Source organism: Cotesia glomerata, linkage group LG7 (genome assembly GCF_020080835.1).
Source record: "Cotesia glomerata isolate CgM1 linkage group LG7, MPM_Cglom_v2.3, whole genome shotgun sequence".
Classification (NCBI taxonomy): Eukaryota; Metazoa; Arthropoda; class Insecta; order Hymenoptera; family Braconidae; genus Cotesia; species Cotesia glomerata.
Window position 1 is genome coordinate 9170175 of NC_058164.1, and position 25340 is coordinate 9195514.

Genomic DNA, 25340 nt, shown 5'->3' on the forward strand with positions numbered 1-25340 from the left:
ACTTGATAATTATTACCTATATTAATTAAAAAATTATTAACTATTCTTATGGAGGAAAATTTTTATCTTAGCTGATAAATCATTGGATTTATCAAGAGCAAGATTTAGTTGATGAAATTTTTAGTCTTCATCAGTTGAAGCAACCTAAATCCTTCCTGAATTGGCTTTGGCACTTGTAGCTGGTGGTTAACGATAAGCTTAGGCAAAGATTTTCACGTGGGACGTAGAACGTGGGTGTTTTTTTATGTGAGTATTTTTAGCCGTGTATAGATTATCATGTCAATCTCGTTCTTTTTTATACCCACCTAGTATTTGTTTTATTTTTCTACCTCGCATTTAATATTTCTTGTCAGTATTGATTTTCTTCCAGACTCTATTTAGTGGTTGTTTTAAAAAAGAGGACGCTGATTCAGCTAAAATTGCCATTTCCAAAGGTGATCATTACAAGTACCTGGTATTATACTTATTAAATCTACTTGAGGAAAGAGTTCTAGCCACTTCTCATTAGCCGTGAACCTGAAACGTGAGGTGTGGCAAAGTAAAGGCAATAAAAATAGCTCAAAGGGTTATATTACTCTATGAAACAAAATAAAAGTCAATAATTTTAGTTTATTGTGTCCAGACAATATAAACTGTTATTGATTCAAAATCCAATAATTTGACAATTTTTTTTTATTTTTAGGATTTTATTTCATTGTTTGTTATTTTTCAAATATATTTCTTATAAGAAAAGAAAGTCAAGGGTTGTTTTTGTCGCGTCTTTATCGACTGTAAGTAGAGTAGAGTTTTATATTACCGTTGAAAGTCCTGAACCTGGTTGTCGGGCAGGGAATTCCCTTTTTAACTGGTGTAGTTCTCATAAATGACGGAAGGTCGCGCAGATGGACTGAAACACTCTCGAATCAATTTCGACACTTTTTTTTCTGATATACCTTGAGGACATGCTCACTTGGCTCCTCTCCAGCTTGATTTCCATCAATTTTTTCGCATGCAATCCACGTTGAGGAACGTCGAGAATACATTGCCGGAAATTGTAGTATAGGGCAACGACCATTTCTACGTCTATAAATTTATTGCGCTTTCATTATATTTCGTTTAATATTTTTTTTCTGTTACCCTATATATACTTATACGTAGCTTTATCTATGTATTACTCTGTCACTGACAAACTTAATTTTACCCGCAGTAATTCGTTTCAAATATCTACTGCAGTCTTACAATTGTCATTAAGATAATCACGATAAATCTAACGGCAATAACTTTAAAGTCTATTAAAATTCTTTCGTTACATTTCACGAAATCGGCTATTAAAATTAATTGCAAGTTATTTTGAAAATTTGATTTATAATTAGTTTAAACCTCATTATTTATTATCCTAATCCGTATAATTTATAATATGGTTAAGTAAATTTCAATATCAATATCAATTGCGAACACCATTCGGACATTGTTCTAATAACAATAACGGCGATGATAATAATATACACGGAAAAAAATAATCGGTAGCTGCTACCGATTACCAATTTTTGAAAATTTCTTATCTTCTTAACGAGAAGTTAAATTCTCACTCCTTAATGACAAAAAAAAAGGAACTTCATTTGAGATACAAATAACACTTACTTAAATACAAAATATTAAAAATGAGGAGTATTTATTAGGTATTTTTTTATTATAAATTTTTATTAAATTAAATACCTTTTGGTAGCCGCAATCGAAAAAATCGGTATAGATTCTGTTTAGAAACTAACCGAGAAATATCATCCAAGTCCCAAAAAATTATTTTTTAAAATATTTTGTATGTGAATATATATATATATATATATATATATATATATATATATATATATATATATATATATATATATATATATATATATATATGAAAAGTTGATGTGGGTACTCAAATGAAAGGTCTCGATAAGTGTAATGTCTGGGTGAATTTATATCTTTAAAAATGTCAATAGTTGACAAGATAGCAATGCCAGTTCTTAATTATTGACATTTTTTAATATATAAGCTCATCCTGATGTCACACTCACTAAAATCTTTCATTTGAGTAACCACATGCATTTGGATATATTTTTCATATATACATATATATAATATATATACATATATACACAGAAAGAATGGTTCATTTGAACCAAGAAAATATTTTTCTTGCTAATTATTTTCTTGGGCGAAAAAAAATTTTTTTTTTGACACAAGAAATTTCACTTATTCCAACAAAATTAATTCTCTTGCTTCAAGAAATACGTATCTTGATCCAAGACAATTTATTTAAATCAAGAAAATTTTCTTGTTTTGAGAAAATTTTTCTCTTGCTCCAAAAAATTAAGTTCTTGACAGAAGTAAATTTTCTTGTCTTGAGAAACTCTTTCTCTTGCTCCAAAAAATTAAATATCTCGATAATAAATTTTCATTAATATTTTTATTGACGAATATGTCAAATGGGAAGATCAAATAATATTGAACTATTTTCTTTCATTCAATATGTATAATTGCGTGCTAAAATAATCTAAAATGGGTATCAAATATTCAAGAGAAAAATTTTCTCAAGGTGAGAAAATTTTTTTCTCAGCTGAAGTAGGTGGCGCTGCTTCCCTAAAGTATCTAAAAATCTTGATCCAATATAAAAATTTATTGTATCAAGTATTTATGATAATTTGAATTAAGAAAAATTACTTCCACCAAGAATAGAATTTCAAGAAAAATTTTGACTTCGGCCAAGACAACTTCGGGTACCCGGAAATTTACTTGAGCCAAGAATTTTATTCTCCAGTCAAGAAATCTTTTTTTCTGTGTATATATAAATATATAAAATATATGAAAAATTGATGTGGGTACTCAAATAAAAAGTCTCGATGAGTGTAATGTCGGGATGAGCTTATATCTTTAAAAATGTCAATAATTAACAAGATAAAAGGTCATTTCTTAATTATGTGTCTAGAAATGAAGTATTTTCGAATACAGCCTAAATACTTATCATGATAAATTGACTATCGATGAGAATGATATGAAACCTTAAAAAGACGCAAATTCAAGTCAAGACCTTTGCAATGACACTAAATTTCACTAAAACTTGTTTCAAGAATTGAAACAAGTATATATTTTTGAAGAGCTCAATATTCTTGGTTTGAGTAGAAAAATTTTTGATTTAAGAAAATTTTTCTTGATTTAAGTAAATTTTACTTCATTCAAGAATTTTTCATCTTAATTCAAGACAATTACCCTCTTTAAAATTATATTCTTGGTTCAAGAATTTTTCTCTTGAATCAATTGATCCAATTGAATCAATTAACTTAAGTTAATTTATTTTTCTGTGTGTGGGAATTAATATACTGATTGTACTAATTACAATCGCCGGATAGTTGCATTTATCATCTTAACTTTGCAAAAATTAATAGCCATTCTGCATAGTAAAAGCTACAAAATAAGGATGGTTACCGTTAACATAAAATTCTCTCCGTATGGTAATCGGTAGCCTACACCGAAAAAATCGGTAGACTCTACCGAAAATAATCGGTATCTGCTACCGATTTTTTTTCGGTAGCAGCTGCCGATTTTTTCGGGAGCTTCTGCCGAAAAAATCGGTAGCCTCTACCCAAAAAAATCGGTAGCTGCTACCGATCGCCAATCGGTAGCCTCTACCGATTATTTTTTTCCGTGTAGATTTAATTGAATTCAAATTGTAAACAGACATAACTCATCAAACAATAATTCATATTATTATATTGAATTTATATCTGTTTCATCGAAATATTCTCGTGATTTTCAACCATTTAAAACACCAATAAAATGTAGCTGTTCGCTTCCGAGTAATACCATAAGTGTTCTGCGTGTCTTAGAGCTATAATAATATATTGTTTCTTATTTAATTGTTACATACGATAATTTTGATTTATATAAGATAAATTTTATTTATTTATTTCAAACGCTTGCTATTTGAATTCATGAGTGCAGTTGTGAAGCAATTTCACTATTTTTGGCTCTCTATAGCTGATTTTTTTTAACAAATAAAAAACTCAATGCATAATGTAATTCGTAGTTTGATATCTTTCAAATCCTTAGAAGTAATTTAGGTTAAAAAAAACGGATGAAGATCAAGAAGACTATTCGGCAGCCAAAATAGAAGTACACTTCTCAGAACTACTAAAAATTTTAGAACTGTTGAAACGAGTGCAATTGTAAAATTTCAGGAAATAGATAAAAAGATAGGAAGTTGGAGGTCTAAAAAAATAAATAGGTATGGAAATTAATGAGCCTTTAGATGGATTTTGCAGGAATTTAATTAATCATCACGTTCAGAAGTAATTCAGAAGCGAACTAATAAAAGTGCTATGGTTTAAATTTTTTGAAACGTTAAAAGAAAAACTGTATTTTTATTAAGATCTGATGAATTTCCAAAATCAGGATCTAGTGTATACAGTAAAAAATTTTTCATCATTGTGTAGAGTGTTAAAATTTGTGTGTTGAATATTACACTCTACTGTGTAGAATTTAACATTTTAGTGTGTTAAATCATTAAATCAACTCACGAGAATGTTAAATTCTACACTCTAGAGTGTAATATTCAACGCACAAATTTTAACACTCTACACAATGACGAAAATTTTTTTAGATTTGATGATCTTTCAGAGCAATCATGTTGATTTTATGCGAAAAAAAATATCCTGGGCATATGAAAAATTCTTTTGCAACAACGGTGTTTCTTTTTTTTTTGTGCTATAAAATTCAATTTTATGGAGTAAAAAAATCAATTTGTTACGTAAATTATAGTACATAGATTTTAGTAGAAACGAAGACAATTTTAGTGTTATGTTTATCGGTAAAGAATGAACGTAAAGCAAGACAATAACCTTACAATTTTTTATGCTGGAAATTTTTTACTCTTGTAAATATTGTTTCTCATCTCAACAAAAAATTATTTTGATATCAGGAATCTTTTTGTAGTAGACAAACTTAAATTATAATTCGATTTCGTATTTATTATGATAAGTATTTATTATGATTTCATTTATTATGATGTTTTTGGAATAGTTTTATATAGATTCAAATTTTTCATTAGGTTACATTTCTTTATTTACTTAGTTTATTTTCTATGTATGAATGTGGTTGTATGATAAATATTAATTCATATCATTAAGATAACGAAGAAAATATTGTGTTCTATAGTTAAATTTGCTACCATTAAAAAGATCGTAACTTAAATTTTTACCTTTTCACGATTTTGTATTTTTTTTTGGCGATGGTCAATTTTTTATAATTTATTTTTTAGCAGATTTGAATGGTTTGTTAGTTATTGATCTTACCATAACGATGTGAAGTTAATTTCAAAAGTACCCAAATTATGTATATTGTGATAAAAATGATCTAAAAATCATTGATCTGAAATTTTTTTTTAGTTATAGTTCGTAATTCTTCACAGTCACATAGTGATTGATAGTTTTCTACACTAATAAAAAAATTAACTTAATTCAAGATGAAAATTCTTGAGCCAAGAACATCATTTTAAAAAGTTTGATATACTTGAATCAAGTAGAAGAAATTTTTTATCTGAGAAGTTATTCTTGATTCAAATAAATCTTACTTAATTTAAGAATTTTTTTATTTGATTCAAGATTATCAAATCCTTCAAAGTTACATTCTTGGTTCAAGAACTTTTTTTTGTTACCAAATCAATTTTTTTTTATCAGTGTATTATTCTTCTTCAGTACTAAAGGGAGTATGAATTTGATTTAATTATAAAATCAATAAAATTTTGTAACTATTATATTCTAACTAGCACAAACTTAAAAAATAACATGAATATCTTAAATATTTTTTATAAAAATAATTCTTATAATTTACAACATACGTTTATTTTCAAAATATTGAAATTTCGATTCGTACATTCATTATGAAAATGACTCCTATGTAGTATGGTAATTGTTCTTAAAATAAAGTAACCATTTCTATGATAATATAAACTTTCGCTTGCGGATCCCATAATCTCAAGTAACCGATCTTATAACATCAAAGGGATGATTTTTCTTGCAAATATTTGAGAGCCATTCTAATAATTTTACTTTGAGAACCCTCTGAGACTTCAGATCTCTTTTGACTTATTAGACACATATATTATAAATGTGTGTGTGTGTACAAACCATATATATACTTTATTAAGGTGTAAGTAGTGACATACTTTAGTGAGAAAAGTAGTATGCAAATGAAATGAGCTCGTTAAATGATTCAACATCAACACTACAGTTAATAATCTATTGTCTTATTATCATTATTACTGAGTAACCATGCCATCGCTTATCGAGGTAGTGTTATCTCATTACACTCATCTACTCTCTTAATTTATAATTTAATGTCTACTCGTACTGTCGGTTCCTATCCACGGCTCACCGAACTCGATTATTATTTTAATTGACATTCTGCATACCGTTCTTCACATTACATACGTATACAATTTTACAATTATATATGTCAACATTTTCAGTTGAGTGCGCTGATAAAATTCAATAATTGTTAGTCACTATTTTTATTTTTTTTACCACTTTGTTTATTCGTATTTTTTTCACACACAAATCACTTCCCAGCACGAATTATTTCCACGGTAGCTGCTGAGAGGCGTCTGTTGAAAGAATTAAAAAAACAAAGACTAAAGGTAAATAAATCGATACGCAATACAATTTTCCAACTGTGTTAATGCCTAGTGACGATATATAATAGGAAAAGGGGGGCTCAATTGAATTTGGAATCAAAGTATTTATTTTTTGGTTAAAAGTCGGGAAAAATTTGGTTAAATCTATGGAGATCTGTATAAGTCTATCTCACGATATTTTTGGTAGTAATTTATTTATAAATCATTTGTATTTGCATGATCTCATAACAGAGTTTCCAAAACTTTCGTCAAATTATATTTCCAGTACCCAAATATTCAAAAAAATACCATTTGAACACAAATCTATTTTAGCGGTTTTTTCATCAAAAAACTTTTAATATAACAATTTAATATAACATATAATTTGTTATCTCTACGCTAACATAATAATTTGTCATTACAACTTGTTTTGTGTTTAGCTATATAGAAAAAAAAATTAACTTGAATCAAGAAAATAATTTTGAAAAAATTTATCGTTTTGATTTTAGTAGAAAAATTTTTAAACTAAAAAATTTTTCTTAGTTTGAGTAAATTTTACTTGATTCAAGAATTTTTCTTTTAATTGACCTTGAATTTTTTTTTTCAGTATGACAAAAAATTTCAGTGGATAATTATAATGCAATATTTAAAAAATGAACAATTAAATTATGTTAAAAATGAAAATGTAGATATATTGAGAAATGATAATTGAAATTTTATTATTAAATTTAAAAATTGAATCTTATAATGATTCCAATTGTTGGTCTAATTAAGGTTTATTATATTGGACCAAATTCTAAGAGAATTACTCCAAACCAATCCTCTCTCCCCTTTAATATGTAACTGTTACTTTCACGGACAGCTATCACAGAAAAATCTCTGTAGTTATTTTAATACGGCATGTACTTTTATGCAGTTTTAAGACGCTAAATAAAGTAAAATGTACAAACATGAGTAACAGAGACGGATTGAACATGCCAGTAGTGGAACAGGGGTGGGAGAGGGTGAGGAGGAAATGGAAAAGTCTTTTCAATTCATCCTTGCGTTTCCGTAAATGTAAATCTGGCGCGACACCCTCTGAGCAATTTTCTATATTACCCCCTTCTGCCTTACTTACATATTATATCCCCCCAGGCGACACGACACCAGCTACGGCGTAGCCGTCCATTTTTTTTTCTAGCATCACGGCAAGTACCCAGAATATTTTATCCGCATAACGAGAGGGTGTTATCTCAACTCTGTGCTCTAGCAAACCAACTTTTGATGCTGATAATCTTTCAAAGCTTTTCATGTATTTATATCGTCAACATGTCAGTGTGCATTTTTTTGTTTTTTTTTGACCTGCTCACTCCTCGTTGCGTAATTTTATTTAAATCAATGGTAGACATTTTTTTAATTAATGAATTTTAATTGAATGTTGCGAAAGAAATTAAATTAAAAGTTATTTTTTTTATCTGAAATGAAGAAAATTTCATTTATTTAGTGCGCAATAATTATTTGGTGGAAAAAGGACATTGATTTTTTAAGGGCGTTTCCGTCGGTTAAATTTAGACGTAAACAAAAGGCGCGATAATAATAGCAAAGATTTACGAGAGTTTGCACAAACCGATTTATTAATAAGAAATGTTTAATATAATTTTTAATTAATTTTTTTTTATAAATTTGCGTTATCATATTAAGTCATCGAGGTGTACTTAATTTAGTAGGATGAAATTAAGAGAGGCTTGGATAAATTTTGCTGTCTAATGAAATAAGTTTTCCGGAGCGTGTGTTGACGATTTTACGAGAATCAATATTTCATTCGTGTCAAATTACTAGTGTGCCATTATATATGTGATAAAATACATGTATCAATTCATAGAGATCTATATTTATCAAGTTAAACAAATGTACACATTATTTTGCAATCAAATTCAAATTTAATTGAGACAAAATCCCTCATGATTAATGTTCTCGTTTATTGAGCATCTATTTGAATAAATAAAAACATTTCAATTAATAATATAAAAAATAATCACTTGTTTATTTATAATCAAACAATTGGTTTTGAAATCATGACATAATTTTATGAAGAATATTAATTATTTTGTAACCGACCCGGTTTCATTTTTAGACTTAATATTAATTTTTACTTTTTTCCTCGTTAATTTATTAATAATAATTACGTTCATTTTCTCCTAAATCAATAATTTCAACTTAATTTTCATTTTATTATTCATCATCATTATTATTATATTATTGATTCATACATTTTCTCATTGTCATGGTCGTAAAAAAGCTATATTATTTTTTACTAAACATTTACATACTTCATATGTTGGCAAGTTTATTTCAAAATTTAAGATTTTTTCTTCTCTAAAATTTAACTTGAATCGAAAAAATCATTTTTAAGAACTTTATTATCTTGATTTTAGTAGAAAAATTCTTAAACTAAGAAATTTTTCTTTATTTAAGTAAATTTTACTTGATTCAAGAATTTTTCGTCTTGATTAAAGACAATTAAACCATCCAAAATTATTTTCTTGTTTCAAGAATTTTTTTCTTGATCTGTCAATTTTTTTATGTTATTTTAAAAAATAAATATCCGTATTCTTATTCTATGTTCTACGCTTGTCCGTACTTAACAACGTACTCGATCTTTTTGAGAAACTGCCATAACCTTAGACTCGTGACGCCATTTCAAGCGTGTCAGAATCTCTACTTTTACACACGTGCATTGAAAGTAACTATTTTCAGTAAAAATATTTAACTAAAATTTTTCAAATTCTTAGAAAATTCAAAAAATGAAATTAATGATATAATGAGAAAAAAATTGAATAGGCCGTAAAAGTAAAACTAATGTATGTAAATTTTTAATAATTCAATTTGAAATGTCGTTCTTCCGGGGTTGTCTTCAGGACTTCCTCAAGTCTTGCCAGTTCATTTATCTCAATCTCAGGCTCATAAATTTTCCTTTACGCTCATTGACTTTGCCAGATGAATTTTTTGTATTAACAAGTTAGCGTTTTAAATTTTTTATTTTTCAATTTAATTTGTCAAAGGCCTACTACGTGTATTAGTAAAAAAAGGAAGAGGAAGCAAGAGAATCATTTAATTTTCTGATAAATTACATCCAGAGTTGTTATGCTTTAAATGACGAGTAAAAGATGATAGTCGCGACGTTACGGCGCCGTTAGTTTAGCTAGAAGTTACACAGAGATACGGAGTGATTCTCTTGTCTTTTTTCTCGCCCCTTGGCCCTGGTGCCCATTTCACCCTTGCCGTCCTTTTGCCCCGCGTTGGTTCATCTACAAGCCCCCTCTGCACCCCCTTTCTGCCTCGCGGTTTTATTCCTCTTTCTCTCTCTCTCACTCAATTTCTTGCTTTCTGTGTAATGCTGCCTTTTGGTCTCTCAAACTCCACTCGCTCCTGTTACACTCTTTTACTTCCTCTTCGCGTTTGCTAACTCTCATTCCTCGTCACATTCAAATGTGTACCCAGCGGCTTACAGGAAAAATGAAGAAAATTATAAAAAAAATAATATAAAAAGAGCTAGCATTCAATCCACACGAGCGTGCCTTTTTTCATCGTGCTTTTATAGTAAAAAAAAAAAATTATTTTCTTAAGACAAATTCGCTTTGAAAATAAAAACCTGGGAAATCAATTGTATGAAAGTTTTTCATTTTTATATTATTCATTGAAGTTTTTTTTTTTTAATTCAAAAATATGAATATTAAATTTGTGACTAATAATAAAAAAAAAATTTATTCAAAATAAAAAACTTATTGATAAAAATGATGAATTGTTAAGCTAAAATTAAAATATATTCCATTCAAAGTTTAAATTAAAATGGTAAAATTTCATATAAAATTTTAATGAATAAAATAAAACAAAATTTTTGGACAATACAGAAAGTACAAAAGGTAAAAAATTTCTTAAGTTATCCGAGAAAAATTACTGAGCGACAGAAAATAACTAGGGCAGCGAGATAAAAAGTAAATTTTACCGAAAAGATACTAGAAATATTCAATTGTATCATGTGAATTTTTTTGTGCAAAGTTCATTACTTTTTTTTTATACTTGCAAATTTAAAAAAAAGTATTGTAAAAAATTAAAATTAATGTCTGAAGAATCATATGAGAACTTTGTTAATTTATTAATGTAGAAGAATACAAAGAAAGACTCTTGGTTAGATAAATGTTGACTCAAGAACTTAACCTTATAAAGTTGATAGTTAATTCCATGAAACTATAGAGTAACTATAGTTTCGTCACTCACTTACTGCTGTGTAGTGGAGGGGATTTATCTTTATGAAAAGTAAAATTTTTCATACAAATCCCTATTCTTATTACGTAATGTTACCGCTTCTATTTCGTACATGTATTTTTCTAACGATCTAAAACATTTAATAAAGCCAGATGATAGCACGAAGCAGTATGTTTACTTGTTAATGATCATTGATTTCTTCATACATCTGTTGTTCTACTATTACAAAATTTTTATAATAAATATAAACATATATTTTGATCAAAAGTTTTGACTTCGTTTCTAAATTCTTGATGATATAACAGAATAAATCTGACGAAAGGTTGCATACTTGAATAATGAAGGAAATTATTATTATTGGTAATTGACATTCTTATGAAACCTAACTATCATTTTACATTGAATCTGAAGCTAACAAAAAAATTTAAGAAAATTCAAAATAATTTTGTCCCTTAAAAAAAAGTATCAACTCTAAAAAAAAATTTTTGTCATAAAAGAATGATTTCTCTCCAAACGAAAAACGAAAAAAATTTTCTTCATCCACCCGAAAATTATAAATTTATTTATTTACACGTGGGTTTAGCAATGTAGGAATGACGTAAAAGCCGGTCTAGTCGTTATATGGGCTGTGGATTCACGTAGGAAATTTACTATTAACCATATCTACGTGAAAGCCCGGGAGCCGTGAAGAAAGAAAGACGGAAGTATAAAAGAAATGTAACCCACCCCACACAGACACACATCCTCTTACTCTTACTGTTACTCACATATCCATTTCCACCTCCAAGTTGATGACGGTGCCACCCCTACATCCACATCGACATCTACATTCAAGCCCCTGTGTCCTCATACACGAGAATTCCGACCCTCCACCCCTCGGTGGGAGCGGGACCGCATCACCCCTTTAGCCGGGTAGAAAACAGAGCGCGACAAACACGGTTGGGGGTAGTCTAATACTAGGGTTCGTATGTACTAGTAGTAGTACATTGCGGACTATCGACCGACATCATTGCGCAATCGCTCTAGCCGTCAGATCGTTTCGTTCCCCTCTCACTTCTCACTTCTCACCCTTATGGTATTGGTAGTGAGCTAGCGCCTGGCCGGCGACACGTCGCGACGACTCGTCCGTAGCACCACGATACAACTACGACGACGAGGAGGATATATCCTCGACTATACGGGTATATCCAACGAACCTCCACCACCACCACCATCACCACCACCCACCGTCATCAACCACCACACAACTACTAAGTTGACAAGTGAACTCCACATACGGCACTCGTACCCGACAGTGGCTCCGTAACTCTTTCATCATCATCCCTTAACAAATTAACAAACTTTCATTTTTCCTTAAACAACCCTTGAGCCGCGAATCGCCGCAATATTAAATAAAAATTAAAAAATACTGCATCAATATAAATAATATAAATAGTTATTTTATAAAACCGTTTGACATTACATCAGTTCAAGAGGTTCGCGCAAAGCCGGGAAGCCGGACGTGAAAAATAAACCTTTAGTGAGTGATTATTATCTATATCGGTTGATATATTAACTTCTTTATAGTCTTCTTCTTCTTACTATAATTTCAGTGATATTAAGGAATATCAATCGAAGCATTTATAATATTACTAAAATAAAATCAATCAGTGTTGTAAATTTAAATTCATAAATGCTACGTGATCTTGTCTCGGTCCTGTGAAAATTTTTTTTACAGGACTAGTGTCACTGCCACGAGGTATCAGAAATAAGTGGTGAGAAGAGTGATTATTAATAAAAATATATTTTTAATATATATATAGATAAAAAAAAAAGGTATAAATATAATTGAGTAGGTGGTGTTTCGAAAGGTGTAAGCCTACAGGTGAAGCTTACAGCCACAAAAACGGCTAACAAAGAGTGCAGTCCGAGGCCTGACGTGTCCACGACACGGGACACGGTGTCCGTCGGCCCTTAGGCCGTGTCACTACTGTTCCACTGCCCTAAACAACGCGGCCTCATGATTGGTTCATTCTGGAACCTGTGCCGTGCGTGCCCTTCGATGCCAATTGATAAGGTGAGGTTTTAAGGCATTATTTTATCATTTTCTTAGGAAGTATTGGTTCACCGGTAAGGCTTTTTCTGGGAGCGGGGATGGCAAACTGGAGTTCCGGGTTCGATTCTCAGGAGGGACAGTTTTTTGGTGACTGAGTGAGAGGAGATAGAAGTTGTTCACTTTTTGAGTAAAGGGGAACATTTTAGGTAATGTGGTTAATTTATAAAAAAAACTTTGAAGGGAAGAAAAATTTATGACCCTGAAATTAGCAGACGTTTTAACAATTTTTGGTTTTTTTTAAAGAAATACATTCATTTTATTTTTAAAAAAGTTTGAAAATTGGTAAAATTTTATTGAAATTTTTTTTAGTTTGTTGCTTTGAAAAAAAAAATGTTTTTCGGCGAACTTTTGTATCATAAAAAATGATTATATACTTAAATTTATTATAAATATCATAAAAACTAAAAAAAAAAATATTGGTAAATTGTATGAACCCGCAATACCAACAGTATTGTCTAATTAAGTTGTTTTAATTGTTAAAAGATATCGGGGGTTAATAAAATCGTCTGAAAGTGAAAGTCTATAGAATTTAAAGTTTGAAAAGGGAGAGGGAGGAGGGGATTAGTATTTTTATGGGGATGTTTATAAGTAGAATGAATAAGTTTGTCTGGTGGGTGCGGTTCAGCGGTTCTTTTCCCCTAAAATTCGTCAATATGACACGGGATTACGTCATTGAGGGACTTAGTCCCTCGTATGTAAGGTATAGTAAAGTAGGAAGTAGGAGCGTAGGTTTAAGTGCATGCAGGGATCCGTTATGTGCAGATCCAGGCTGTAGAGACTGAGTTTAAATGCAAGTTTATGTGCAAAGAAACTTAACTGCAATTTTGAGCGATAAATTTATCGGGTCGGTGCATTTAGGAATTTTGTTAGAGAGGAAGGACGAGAATTAAAGGACGAAGTTATTAAGGTTGCTAAGAGGGTGGGACACTCGCTGCTAGGTTTTTATCGGCGGCCACCGTTTGAGTTATTTAATTGCGGATCTTACTTTCAGACTCACTCGTCTGTGACTGGTGATTAAAGGATGTAAAAATTTGGTATAATACTACTCGAGTTTTAGTTAACAGGATTATTCACTAATGGAAAATTTTGAAAGTTTTTTGAAGTCGTTTTGTGTACTCGAGTATGTTTTGAATTTAAGGTAGGAATTAATGTAGGTAGAAGATTGAAGGTGTGATAAAATTTATAGAGATACTTTTTTCTAGGGAGTCAAGTTTTTTATGTAATGGCTTTTGTAATTTTAATATTTCAAAGAGAATTTTTTATATAAATTTGATTGCATAAAAATAATAATGAAATAGACTTTTATATGAACATAATTTATATAAAAAGTATGTTTTAAATAAATAACTTTTGGTCCATAAATAAAAATGTATTTCAAACCATGTATTATTTTTTAAATATTTTTATAGTTCAGGTAAAAGCTCCAATAGATACTCATGTACCAGTATATGATCACTTCATGTATTTGTATATCTATATTTGTGAATGTAGATATACAAATACATGGAGTGATCATATACTGGTTCATGAGCATCTATTGGGGCTTTTACCTTAGGGGAGCCTGGGGCACGACGGTCCCCTTAAGCCGATTTTTTCTTTTTGTGGCTTTTACCCATCAAATTTATTTATTTTCCATCTATTTCGAACGAATCAGTCAAAATTTCGCAAAAAATCGAAAAAAAAATTTTTTTTTTACTAAAGCTATTACTATCAAAATCTAGAGATTCTCCTCCCAGAAAACGGCGTCGAGGGAAAACCACGATTCTTACGAGTCTTGAGTATCACCGACAACTTGCAGAAAAAAAAAATCAACATGAAGCAAAAAAAAAAGACTTTAATTAAAAAAGAAAAAAAAAAAAAACAAGAAAAACAAAATCAAAATCAAAAAATTTGAAAAAAAAAACATTTAAAATATAAAAATGATGATTGCCATTGTCTTTATTGCTATGGACTTTCCTCAGAGTCCTCAGAGTCATGGATTCAATGTAAAAATTGTAATAAATGGTCTTATGATTTTTGCGCAGGTATTGGCGAAGATTATTCTGACGAATATGTCTGTGATCATTACGAATAATCGTATATTCATTAAAATATCTCGATGTGATTTCCTAATCATCGAATATTTATATTTCATGCTTTATTCAAAGTTTAATTTTTGTTAATGTCTTAAAAAATTATTATAAATTTCATTTTTAAGCTGTTAATTAGTTTTAAATAGATAATAGTTAAAAATATAATTAATTTCTTTTATTGCACTCAGAGGTTTTGAACCCACGTACAAGAAAAAATATAGATTTTATTTAGCAATGAATTGGTTACATTAGTTTACATTGATTGAAATCACAGGTTGAGTTTTCAGGTTGAGCTTTTAAAATACGTAATATCTTGAACCAGACCTTTTTTTTATATTTTTGTCAAGTCAAAATTAGAAATACGAATTGCGTAAAATAAGACATCCTTGGAGGAATTCAAATAAATTTTTGAGATTAGGTTTCTGTCTGGTGCAGAGGATACCGTGATCAATAATTAATAATATAATTATTACTATTTTAATTTCAAAAATTTATGTTTTCAATTTTTTATAAGCTATATAATTCAACTTTTCATTAAATTTTTCAGTTTAATTAAATTAATTCTGATTCATTGATCTGAAAAGGCCTAAAATAATGAATTCTTTAAATTTGTCATTTTTTTTCGAGTGATCCATTATGCCCCACGTATCACAGATTGGCCCGAAATATCATAAAAACATCATAAAGGTCATAACTTGACGGAAAATGGAAAAAAAAATTTTTACCTAATTTATGAGAGGGGCCGTCGTGCCCCAGGGGGTCTTCGTGCCCTCGGTTCCCCTATATCTTTTATCTTTTATAGTTTGAAATGTATTTCTTATATATTCTAAGATAAATTTTTAATATATTTCAATTATTTTTAAGATATATTTTATTTTACTTTCCTTTATTAAGACTCAACAGTCATAGCCCAATTTTTACGAAGAATTTTTTTTTTTCATAAAAAAACATCTGACAATTTTTGGGTTTCTTTCAAAAAAAAAATTTGTACTAAAAAAATATTTAAAAAATTGCATTTCTAATTTTTTTAAATTTCTACTTGTATCTATTTATCAAAATAAAAAAAAAATCCGAAAGAATAACCAAACGTCTAATAAAATCTAATTATCATGCACAAAACCCACATGTTCTTTATAATTTATTACAATTTCTCATAATTAAAATTAATCCTCATAATTAAAATTAATTTCTCATAATTAAAAAAAATTATCCCTAATAGTATTTAAAATTTTTGCACCACATGTAACCTCATATTTTTTATCGTGCGGTAAGCTCTAATTAAAAAAAGAATAGTTTCCACCCGGCTGACTGTTGAATGACGCTGATGATACAATAAAATGAGAATCAGGTATTATTGATGATGAATTACATAGATTTGTTTGGTGTAGATAAATGCGGTGCATTTATGTGGAGAGAGATTCGGATAGAGATGAATCGAATAGTCGGAATTTCGCTATTTCGAGACAATAATATTGGAAATGTAGTGATATAATATACAATAGGATAGATTAATAGATGGAAGACTGACGAGAGGTCACAATACTGCAGTTAAATTTGTAATGAGGCACGTAACGTGCGGCAACTCGCATGTTAAGTACCCGGTTTCCCGGGTTTAGTATATAGAATAGTAGCTGGGTTGATAGGGCCGATGTGTGGCTCTGCAAACACCGTTAAAGTAACACCCGCACCCATGTTAAATGGCTCAAGGGATACCTTTTACTCTATTTTAGTTTGTTTACTGCGGGGTATCGCATCGTAAGACAGACAAACTTTTGTCTGTTTGGGATCGCGGCTAAGCTTCACAGTTTCCAAAATCTCCAACATCCAAGTCGGCAAACGCTCTAATGCCCAAGTTGAGTACAGATGTACTCTCGTGTAAATGGTGATTGTAATGGCAGTAGTCTAGAAGAATTAAGAAGAAGTAAAACCTAGCTGTTGAATATAACCAGAGACTATTATTTGGAATTTTAAGATATTTTATATAGCACTTGTATGTATCTCTGTGTACATCCGGGTGTTTTGCTACTGTGCTGGTATAGATGGAGGTACATGTCTATACGGTCTAAGAGCTATCGGCTGGGTATCGGTTGCTGGTGGTTTACGATCAACTGACTCCAATGTGCGGGCTTGCAAGCCGTTATCAAGCCACGCTCATGACTCGAAGCTTTCAACTCGCTAGGTTACGTCATACCGGGAAAGGGGATTCATTATGAAGCTAAATTTGCCGGCTATATATATCCTTGTTAATATTTATTAGCATAGCTTTTTTATAGACCGATGGCTAGACTATTACTTTATTTTTGAAGTAATTTGAAATTATAATTCTAGTGGCATATAATTGGTAAATTACATGTTTCGGGTGGAATTAATTACTGATAAAATGAATTTATAGGGTGTTTGGAAATCAAGACGAAAAATTATTAAATTAAGTAAAATTTACTGGAATCGAGAAAAATTTCTTAATTTAAGAATTTTTCTACTCAAGTCAATTTTTTTTTTTTTTTTTTTTTTTGTTAATAAACTTGTGATATTTGGTTCTCAAAATAAGTACATAGATAGATAATTTTATTTATAAAAAGGTCGGATGTCCAAATGGCAAGTAAAAAAAATACATGATAAATAACAATATGTGACATAGCATCGTATACAGTGATACAAGAATTTATTAACGGTTAATGAATTTATTTATTTGGAAACAATTTGTTCATTTTATCAATATATTGAATCGTTTTTTTAACTTTGAATGAATAATTTTTTTAAAAGAAATTACTTTTATTGACAATTAACAAATTTTTTTTCAGTGAACGCGACTTGTTTACAGTGCGATGTGAGGATTGTTCACAAAAAAATAATATCACAATCTTTTATAAAAATGATATGATATACTAATAATTTTCACCGCAAAAATATTCTGTAATCTATTGTAAACATTGTTTTATTATTTATAGAAGAATTGCTTTTTACTTGTTGTGTGCAGAGATCCCTCGCGCTAACCAACGCCGACTAGAGTGGTCACCCATTTAAGTTGTTGCTTAAATGGGTGATCACCCAAGTCAGACGTGTGCCGCCCGGCTATCTCTGCCACTTTCAGAGGCTGGCAACGTAACGCGCATATTTTTATTTATAATCACTGAAAAATAGTGGTGCGTGCCGGAATCGAACCCGGGTCCCACTCTTTCGAAAAGCGGGCACCGAGCCGACTAGGCTATTGCCAGCTTTTTTTATTATTTATATTATTTCTTCTGTTTTTTTATAAGAACATTATTAATATACCGGATCTAATGGAATTCTATTGTCTATTGAAATTATAAAGATACAAAAAGTGTCAAAATTGAATTTTTTTTACTTATTTTTCATTCATGAGTTTACACAAATATTTATTACCAATTGATAAAACTTATTAAATATTAACAAATCATTTTATCAGTATATGATAAAAAACGTAATAATAACTGTAATTCTGATACTTTAATATTTTAATTAGATTAACTAGTAGTACACATTTTTACATTATGTCTCTTTAAATTCATGCTTTCTACACTTTAAATTTAGATTGTTATTAGTTAGACATCACATGAGATTTTTATTACTTTTAAGTTATTGTTCTTATTATTATTAATAATAACACTAACGATTTAAATAAGAAAATATGAGAAAATTGACATAATTTGATTATAAAAAATAAATTGGTGTCTATTTTTATTGTTCTTTTTATAAAACATATTTTAAAAATCGAATTTTGACGTTACGCAAAGTAAAAATTGATTACAATTTATTATAAAATAGTTTTACTGAAATTATTTATTTATGATATTTTAATTTAAATATGCAATGCCGGATTAAATGGGAAGTATAACGTTACAGCTGCTGATGAAAAATATAAAATTTTAAACTAAAGTAAATTCATAATTTATTTTTTGAATAAATTATAAGCAATTTTTTATTTTTTATTTTCAAAATTAGAAAAAAAACTGACATATGACAGAATAAAATAAATTGACTCACAAAATAAGCAGAAAAAATTAATAAAGAAATAATGGTCAACTTCCTATCAGGTTTCCGATATAAAACTGCCTAACTATAAAAGCAAGTTTAGATATCTAAATATTTGATAAAAAAACGATTTTATATTTTTATCCAGAAATACGGTCACACTTAGAGACTATAGCATGACCTTGTTTATATTAAAAAAAAAAAAGTAAATCAACAAACGAATAAAATATAAATAATTAAAAATAACAATTTAAATTCTAGGTAAGGAAAAATAATGACTTATTCAAGGTTATTGATAAGTAAAGAGGCTTTCTGGTGTATATTTCTCAATAGTAAGCAGTAAAAATAATTAGAACGTATCAAGTAGAAATATCGCTCCGCTTGGCCGCGTGGTTCAATGGCTTAGCCGGTTCATACTTTTATCCAATCCCTCCATGCTTTAACGCAGCATACTGCCATATTCTCACTATTTATTATTATCATCTTTATTGTTGTTATTATTATTATATTATAAGCCGTTGATTGCAGGGGCTGGAGGTAGACAGTTATGCTACTTGTCTACTTGATACAGTGTACAGTGAAACGTCAGTGAGTTAACGTCAAGACTGTTTAGTTGTAGTTTTTTATTGCTACGTCTAATATTGCAGCAGTTTTGTTTGTTATAAATTCAATTAGGCTGGTTTTTGTCAGGGTATTTTAGAATTTTTCTCCATACAAGTCTTGAATTGTCTTAATATTTGTAATTTTTTAAAAATTTCTGAAAATTTTAACTTGATACAATGCTTCAATTATTTAAAAAACAATTGTAAAGTTGAAAAATATCTATTGATTTATTTATTTAATGAACGCCAATCGGCGTTGTATGTCATATTAATATAAACATAACTTTGGTAAAAATTACAAGTTCTAATCAATATTTCAATACAATTTTTTTGGTAACAGAGCAAAAATTTTGATATGAAAAATATTAGTGAAAAATTTTATAATCAAATTTGTCCGTTCAATTTTTATACATAAATTTTTTTGTTTTATTTCTAGAACTTCCGTGTAAGTCAAAAATATTATTCAAATAAAATATTTAGCTTTAATTTATCAGGCATTTTTAAAAATTTATTTGCAACCGATTAAAAAGCGTAGGATGAAAAAGATTCAAAAATACCCGAAATAAAGAGCATCCTAATAAAATATAGATTATAATCTCGTATCGGGTTTATTGGTATCGCTGACATTTACATACATGATACCTGATTGTGATAGTATCAGTGTCAGTAATAGCGACCGCATATTGCCGAGATATAACCGGTGGTCGTTACGACAACGAGCAATCAACCGTGAAACGGAAATTTGAATAAGCGAAGCGCAAAGGATTTGATAGTGAATCCCAGGCTTGAAGCCTGAGATATATTAGATATACCTTTCTACGACTATATCTATATATCTACGTACCGAGAGAGAGCGAGTACAGGTGCATTTCCTGGCTTCCTGGTGTGTACTGGTCTTATTGCGTTGCGGATCGCTGCGGTTTACTATGCGACGTCGTCTTGGCTGCCAACAGGTCTTCACATTTGTCTTCTTATCTATTCTTTGAGGTTCTTCCACTTACTCTATATGCCTTTTGTACATTTATGTTATGTATCTTTTGACGTTCAATCGTTTACACTTTTATCTGATTTTTTATTGCTTACTGACTAAATTTTATACACTTCTGGAAATAGCTTGCTTGATTTCATTTTAGGATAGACATTTAATGTGACATATTTATTAAGATTTTTCTCCAATGCGGGTTGTCTGTTTTTTTATTTTTTTTTTTTTTTTTTTTTTTTTTATAATTAATTTATTAATTTACATCGAACTTTATTCTTCCGTGAAATTTATTTGGAGGAAATTAAATATCAAATAGTGGAAAATTTATATTGTTAAAAAAATAATTATTCAAGTAAGTTAGTAATTTTTTAAAAAGAAATTTTAGAAAAAAATTATTAAATAAAATGAGAGATGATAAAATTAGAGATAGAAAATTAAATTTCTGACGAAGAAATCTTGTAGAAAAGTTTGCTTCTTTAATATTTTCTCCAAAATATAAATTTAAAACTCATACAAATAATTCGACAGTACAATTCAATTTTTTTAATCCATGTCATAGACTTTTTTATTTTTATCTCAAATATCAAATGTTTAATATCATTTTCACGCTTAATCATTCAGATAACACCGAAAGCTATTAATTTTTTACAATATGACTTTTATGGCTTTTAGCATGAATATCCGATAATTAAAAAAAAAATGTTATGGACCATTTTTAACATTTGTATCACCCCGTATTTCACTACTTTATTTCCATATTTTTTGTAAAAAAAAAAAAAAGTTTATGCTTCCTCGCAAAAGTTTCAATTAAAATTTTGAAATTGTGTAGAAAAAAAAATGACTTAACTTTGTATAAAATTACATCCTATTCAAAAGAATAATTTATAACTTTTGTTGAAAAATCTCCTATACTATTACTAAATTAAAAAATTTATAAGGAAAAATCATTATTATTCATACATTTAATTATTTTTTCACTCGCGTACTTTTACTCACTCAAACATAATAAAAACCAAAGTTTTATCCGTCAGAATGAAAACAAATACGGGTTAATTACTAAAATAAACTCGTAAAAGTACACCGTATTATTTAACATTAAATACATTACCCGTGAAATCCAGTACAATAAAATAAACATTTTTACCTGCACTTTAAACACCAGAACTTCATCTTTCTAATTACATCTTATGAGGACCCCCATATAATCATAAAATAAGGTTTTAAAATAAAATTAATTAAAAAGAAATAACTTTTCAAACTATTCAACGATCCCCTTGGAAAACCGGAAGTTGGTGGTAATTTTCCGTGCTTGAATTTCTTCTTGAAATTTCATCCATTTGGTAACTGAAAAGTTACAAATTACATGAAAGCCTAAACTTTTTATTTAATTTTCTTTTAGAAAAATCGTTGGTCAATTCTGGCTACTTTAAAACTTGATACCTCACACTTCATTATACTTAAGTTAAAAACTCTCTTTCGAAATATATAATCTCTATATACTTAAATTTTTGGGTGAAATTATCTCTGAGACCGGAGTTAAGTCTTGAGCCATCAAATAACTTTTAGAGCCAACAATTCATCTTTTTCAAGGTAAAACAAACTTATAAAACAAAAGAAAAGATCCTTCCTCGTACCGAGTCTTTTCTCCTTTAATTTTGTCTTTTATTTTCTTCTTATTTTTCCCTTAGTCCTTTAGTTTCTTTTTTCTTTTTTTTTTAGTCTTTATGCAGTAGTTTCGTGCTTCTGCGTTTCCACTTCGTGAGAGTAATATATATTTCGCCTGGAGCTTGATGAAGGTATCCAGCTTGACCTCTGTTTGTCTTAATACCTCATGGAATTTCCTATTTCATCTCGCCAATTTTTTTTTGTTTTTGTCATAAAATCGATTTTTCTCTTGAAAAAAATATTTTTCCATCCACAATAATTCTTGCCCTGACAGGAAAATTTCTATTTCTATAGTAAAAGTACCATTCTACAGTATACACCGAAAATCTGTAAAATTTATGTATTTTGCTTAGTGCAAAATTTATTTCAGAGACACGCTACTGCCTTGGGCCAAGTACATGTTCATACATGGTTATAATAAATTAAAGTAGTTTTTTCTCAAGGTATAGTTTTGCTATTGATTTCTTTCTCTTATTCTTATAACTATTTTTCTTTACTGTACTCGTTTATCAATTATTTCTAAAAAACTATGAGGTAGGGAATTTTTAAATTTTTTAGGGTAATTATACATATATTATTCTAATAAATATAAGTTCTTAAAATCCCTTCAATGTAAATAAAAAAAAATTTTTTATTTATCGTCTTCTCACTCTTTTCCCGTACCGTCTGTGTAAAAATGTCTTGTTCAGCTGTAATTATCTCTTGCTTGAAGAGGTAAATCGATTTCAAATTTCAATAAGATTCTCATTAAGCATTTAATTATACCTACACTGATAAAAAGGTTAGCTTGCCTTAAGAAAAATAATCTTGCATCAAGAAACTATTTTGTAGAAACTGATTTTTTTGAGTTAACAAAAAATATTTCTTGAACTAAGAAAAATATACTTCAACCAAGAAAAACTTTCTTTTTTTTTTTTACTAAAAAAATCATTTTCTTCAAAATAGTTTCTTTACGCAAGATTTTTTTTCTTGGCGCAAGCTTACCTTTTTATCAACGTATATTTAGAGTTTCAAAGATTTCTTAAAATTTTTTTACGCGATCCAACTACCTTAACACTAAAAGTATAGCACATAAAAAATATTAGCAGGCTTATCACATTTTAAACCCCAATAGAATTATAAAAAAAAATATTTCCTTAATACTTCGTTTATTACTAGGCCGTTCTTCGTGGGCCGAGCTGAAATGAACCTCCATTTTATGAATAAGCCGACATCTTCGTAGTAACCTTTTGTTCTCCACTAGATGACGGCTAAGTTATATCCAATGGCTGAATAAAACCGTGTAAATTTACTTATTCTATTCTGCTCTATTCTACTAATACTCGTACTGTACACACATAATGTCACATAGATACATATGTATAATATGAAGTATTATATATGTACTTACCACATACTATATGGTTTGCTGGTATTCGACCAACAGGTTTCAACATCTCACTCCCGCGCATATTCTGCAACATTTCCGGCTTTATGCCCTTCTCACCCTATCCCCTATCTTTTATATTTTTTAACTCTCGCCCCCTCATTGCATCCTCTAGCTTCTCATTCATGCTCTTCGGTCCAGACAAACCTGACGTATAACCACGTCTAGCTGATTATTCACAATATCATTTTTAAATATTCATATTTGTCTTTTCGCGATTATTTTAAATGTTTGCCATCAAATGCGGGTATAAAGACCAAACGCAGGTGGAAAAAATTTTAATAATAGAAATGTTAATAGATAAAAAAAATTTTATCGTTTTTTTTACTTTTTAACAAAAAATTTCATTATAAAAATCCAGCAGTTTTAACAAATAGAGAAAAAAATAGTAAAAAGATTGTAAAAAAAAAATATTTTATGACCGAATTGATAAGTAAGGTAGACATTATTATGAGCTATTAATAATCCATGTAAACAATGTAGCACAGTTGATTTAACTTTTCCCAGGAATGACTGGCTTCATTAAGTTCTCAGTGTTCCACGTGTACGTATTTGAGTGTGTGTGTGTGTGTGTGTGGGTGTATGTGAAAATCTAGTGTGAATTGCTGATGAATGCGCAAACTAAGCTAAAGCCTGGTACTCCATTGTCCTTATAAAAGTCATTGCTTTGTTGGATATACTCAACTAGATCCAACACTGTTTGAGACAATATAAACTTGCATTGAAACTTCGAAAGCCGCTTTTCTTTTACATCTCACCTTTACTACCTTTATCTCAGTACTCGGTGCTCTGTACTTGGCTCAAGCTTATCGATAACACTTGAGGCAGTCATGGATTTATTGTACGACTCAGCAAACTGATTTCATAACTAAACTTCTTTTTTTATTAAAGTTATTTAATAATTTTAAATTCTTATCCACTTTATGCAGATAAAACTTTTAATAATAGTAATCTTCTTTAGAAAACTTCTCTATTGTATTATATTATTATATTTTTTTTATTTAATTTCTTTATACCCCTGTTTGTCAGCAATTTTTATCGCACAAAAGAATTTTTATGATTTAAATTTACATTGAGTAGGAAGTGATTGAAAAATAAAAGAATTTATTGAAAAAAAATTTTCTAAACTCGCATAAATTTTAGAAAACTTAATAAAATTGTTAGTTAAAGAAAAAATATAAGATGAGGAAAAGATAAATGTAGTTTTTGATCTGTAAAAGGTTGGAACTTCTTTTTTTCACTTCGCGTTTAAATACACAAAAGAAACTTTTATTTACTGTAAAAGACAACAATAGAGGTTTGAAGATCTCTGATTTTCTTAGCAGAAAGTAAAAAACTTAGTTTTTAAACTTTTAAGAAAAGTGACCAGTAATATGAGTTTCATTATCACTATTTTGATTTTTTTTGAAAAAATTTGTCAATAAGAATGTCTGCAATCAGGATAGTTCTTGAGAAACTTCATAAATTGATATGATTTTTTTTTCTAAATTATACTTTTGAGCTCTATCAGTGTCATATTTATTAATGAATTTTAGTTTTCTCATCATAATCTATAAACAGATTATTTTGAAGCTTTTAAATGGTTATAACTTTCAAAAATTGTTATTAAAATGACAATCACCTTGAAAT

The 25340-nt window shown here is 29.1% G+C and overlaps 1 protein-coding gene across 23 annotated transcripts in view; it reads left to right on the forward strand.

Moving 5' to 3' along the window:
• LOC123269560 (protein piccolo) overlaps positions 1–25340 on the forward strand; it is a 70431-nt gene that overhangs the window by 867 nt on the left and 44224 nt on the right. For 4 of the 23 annotated variants that reach the window (XM_044735369.1, XM_044735378.1, XM_044735374.1 and 1 more), the window contains exons 1-2: positions 11941–12630; positions 12712–12932. The exons of 12 other annotated variants lie outside the window; for them this stretch is intronic. In XM_044735369.1, coding sequence (XP_044591304.1) covers positions 12876–12932 — 57 coding nt within the window. In that variant the 5' untranslated portion in view covers positions 11941–12630; positions 12712–12875. Of the gene's footprint in view, positions 1–11940; positions 12631–12708; positions 12933–19606; positions 19728–20195; positions 20592–25340 lie in introns of those variants that run through there. 7 more of the 23 variants (XM_044735375.1, XM_044735377.1, XM_044735371.1 and 4 more) reach the window with 6 other exon arrangements.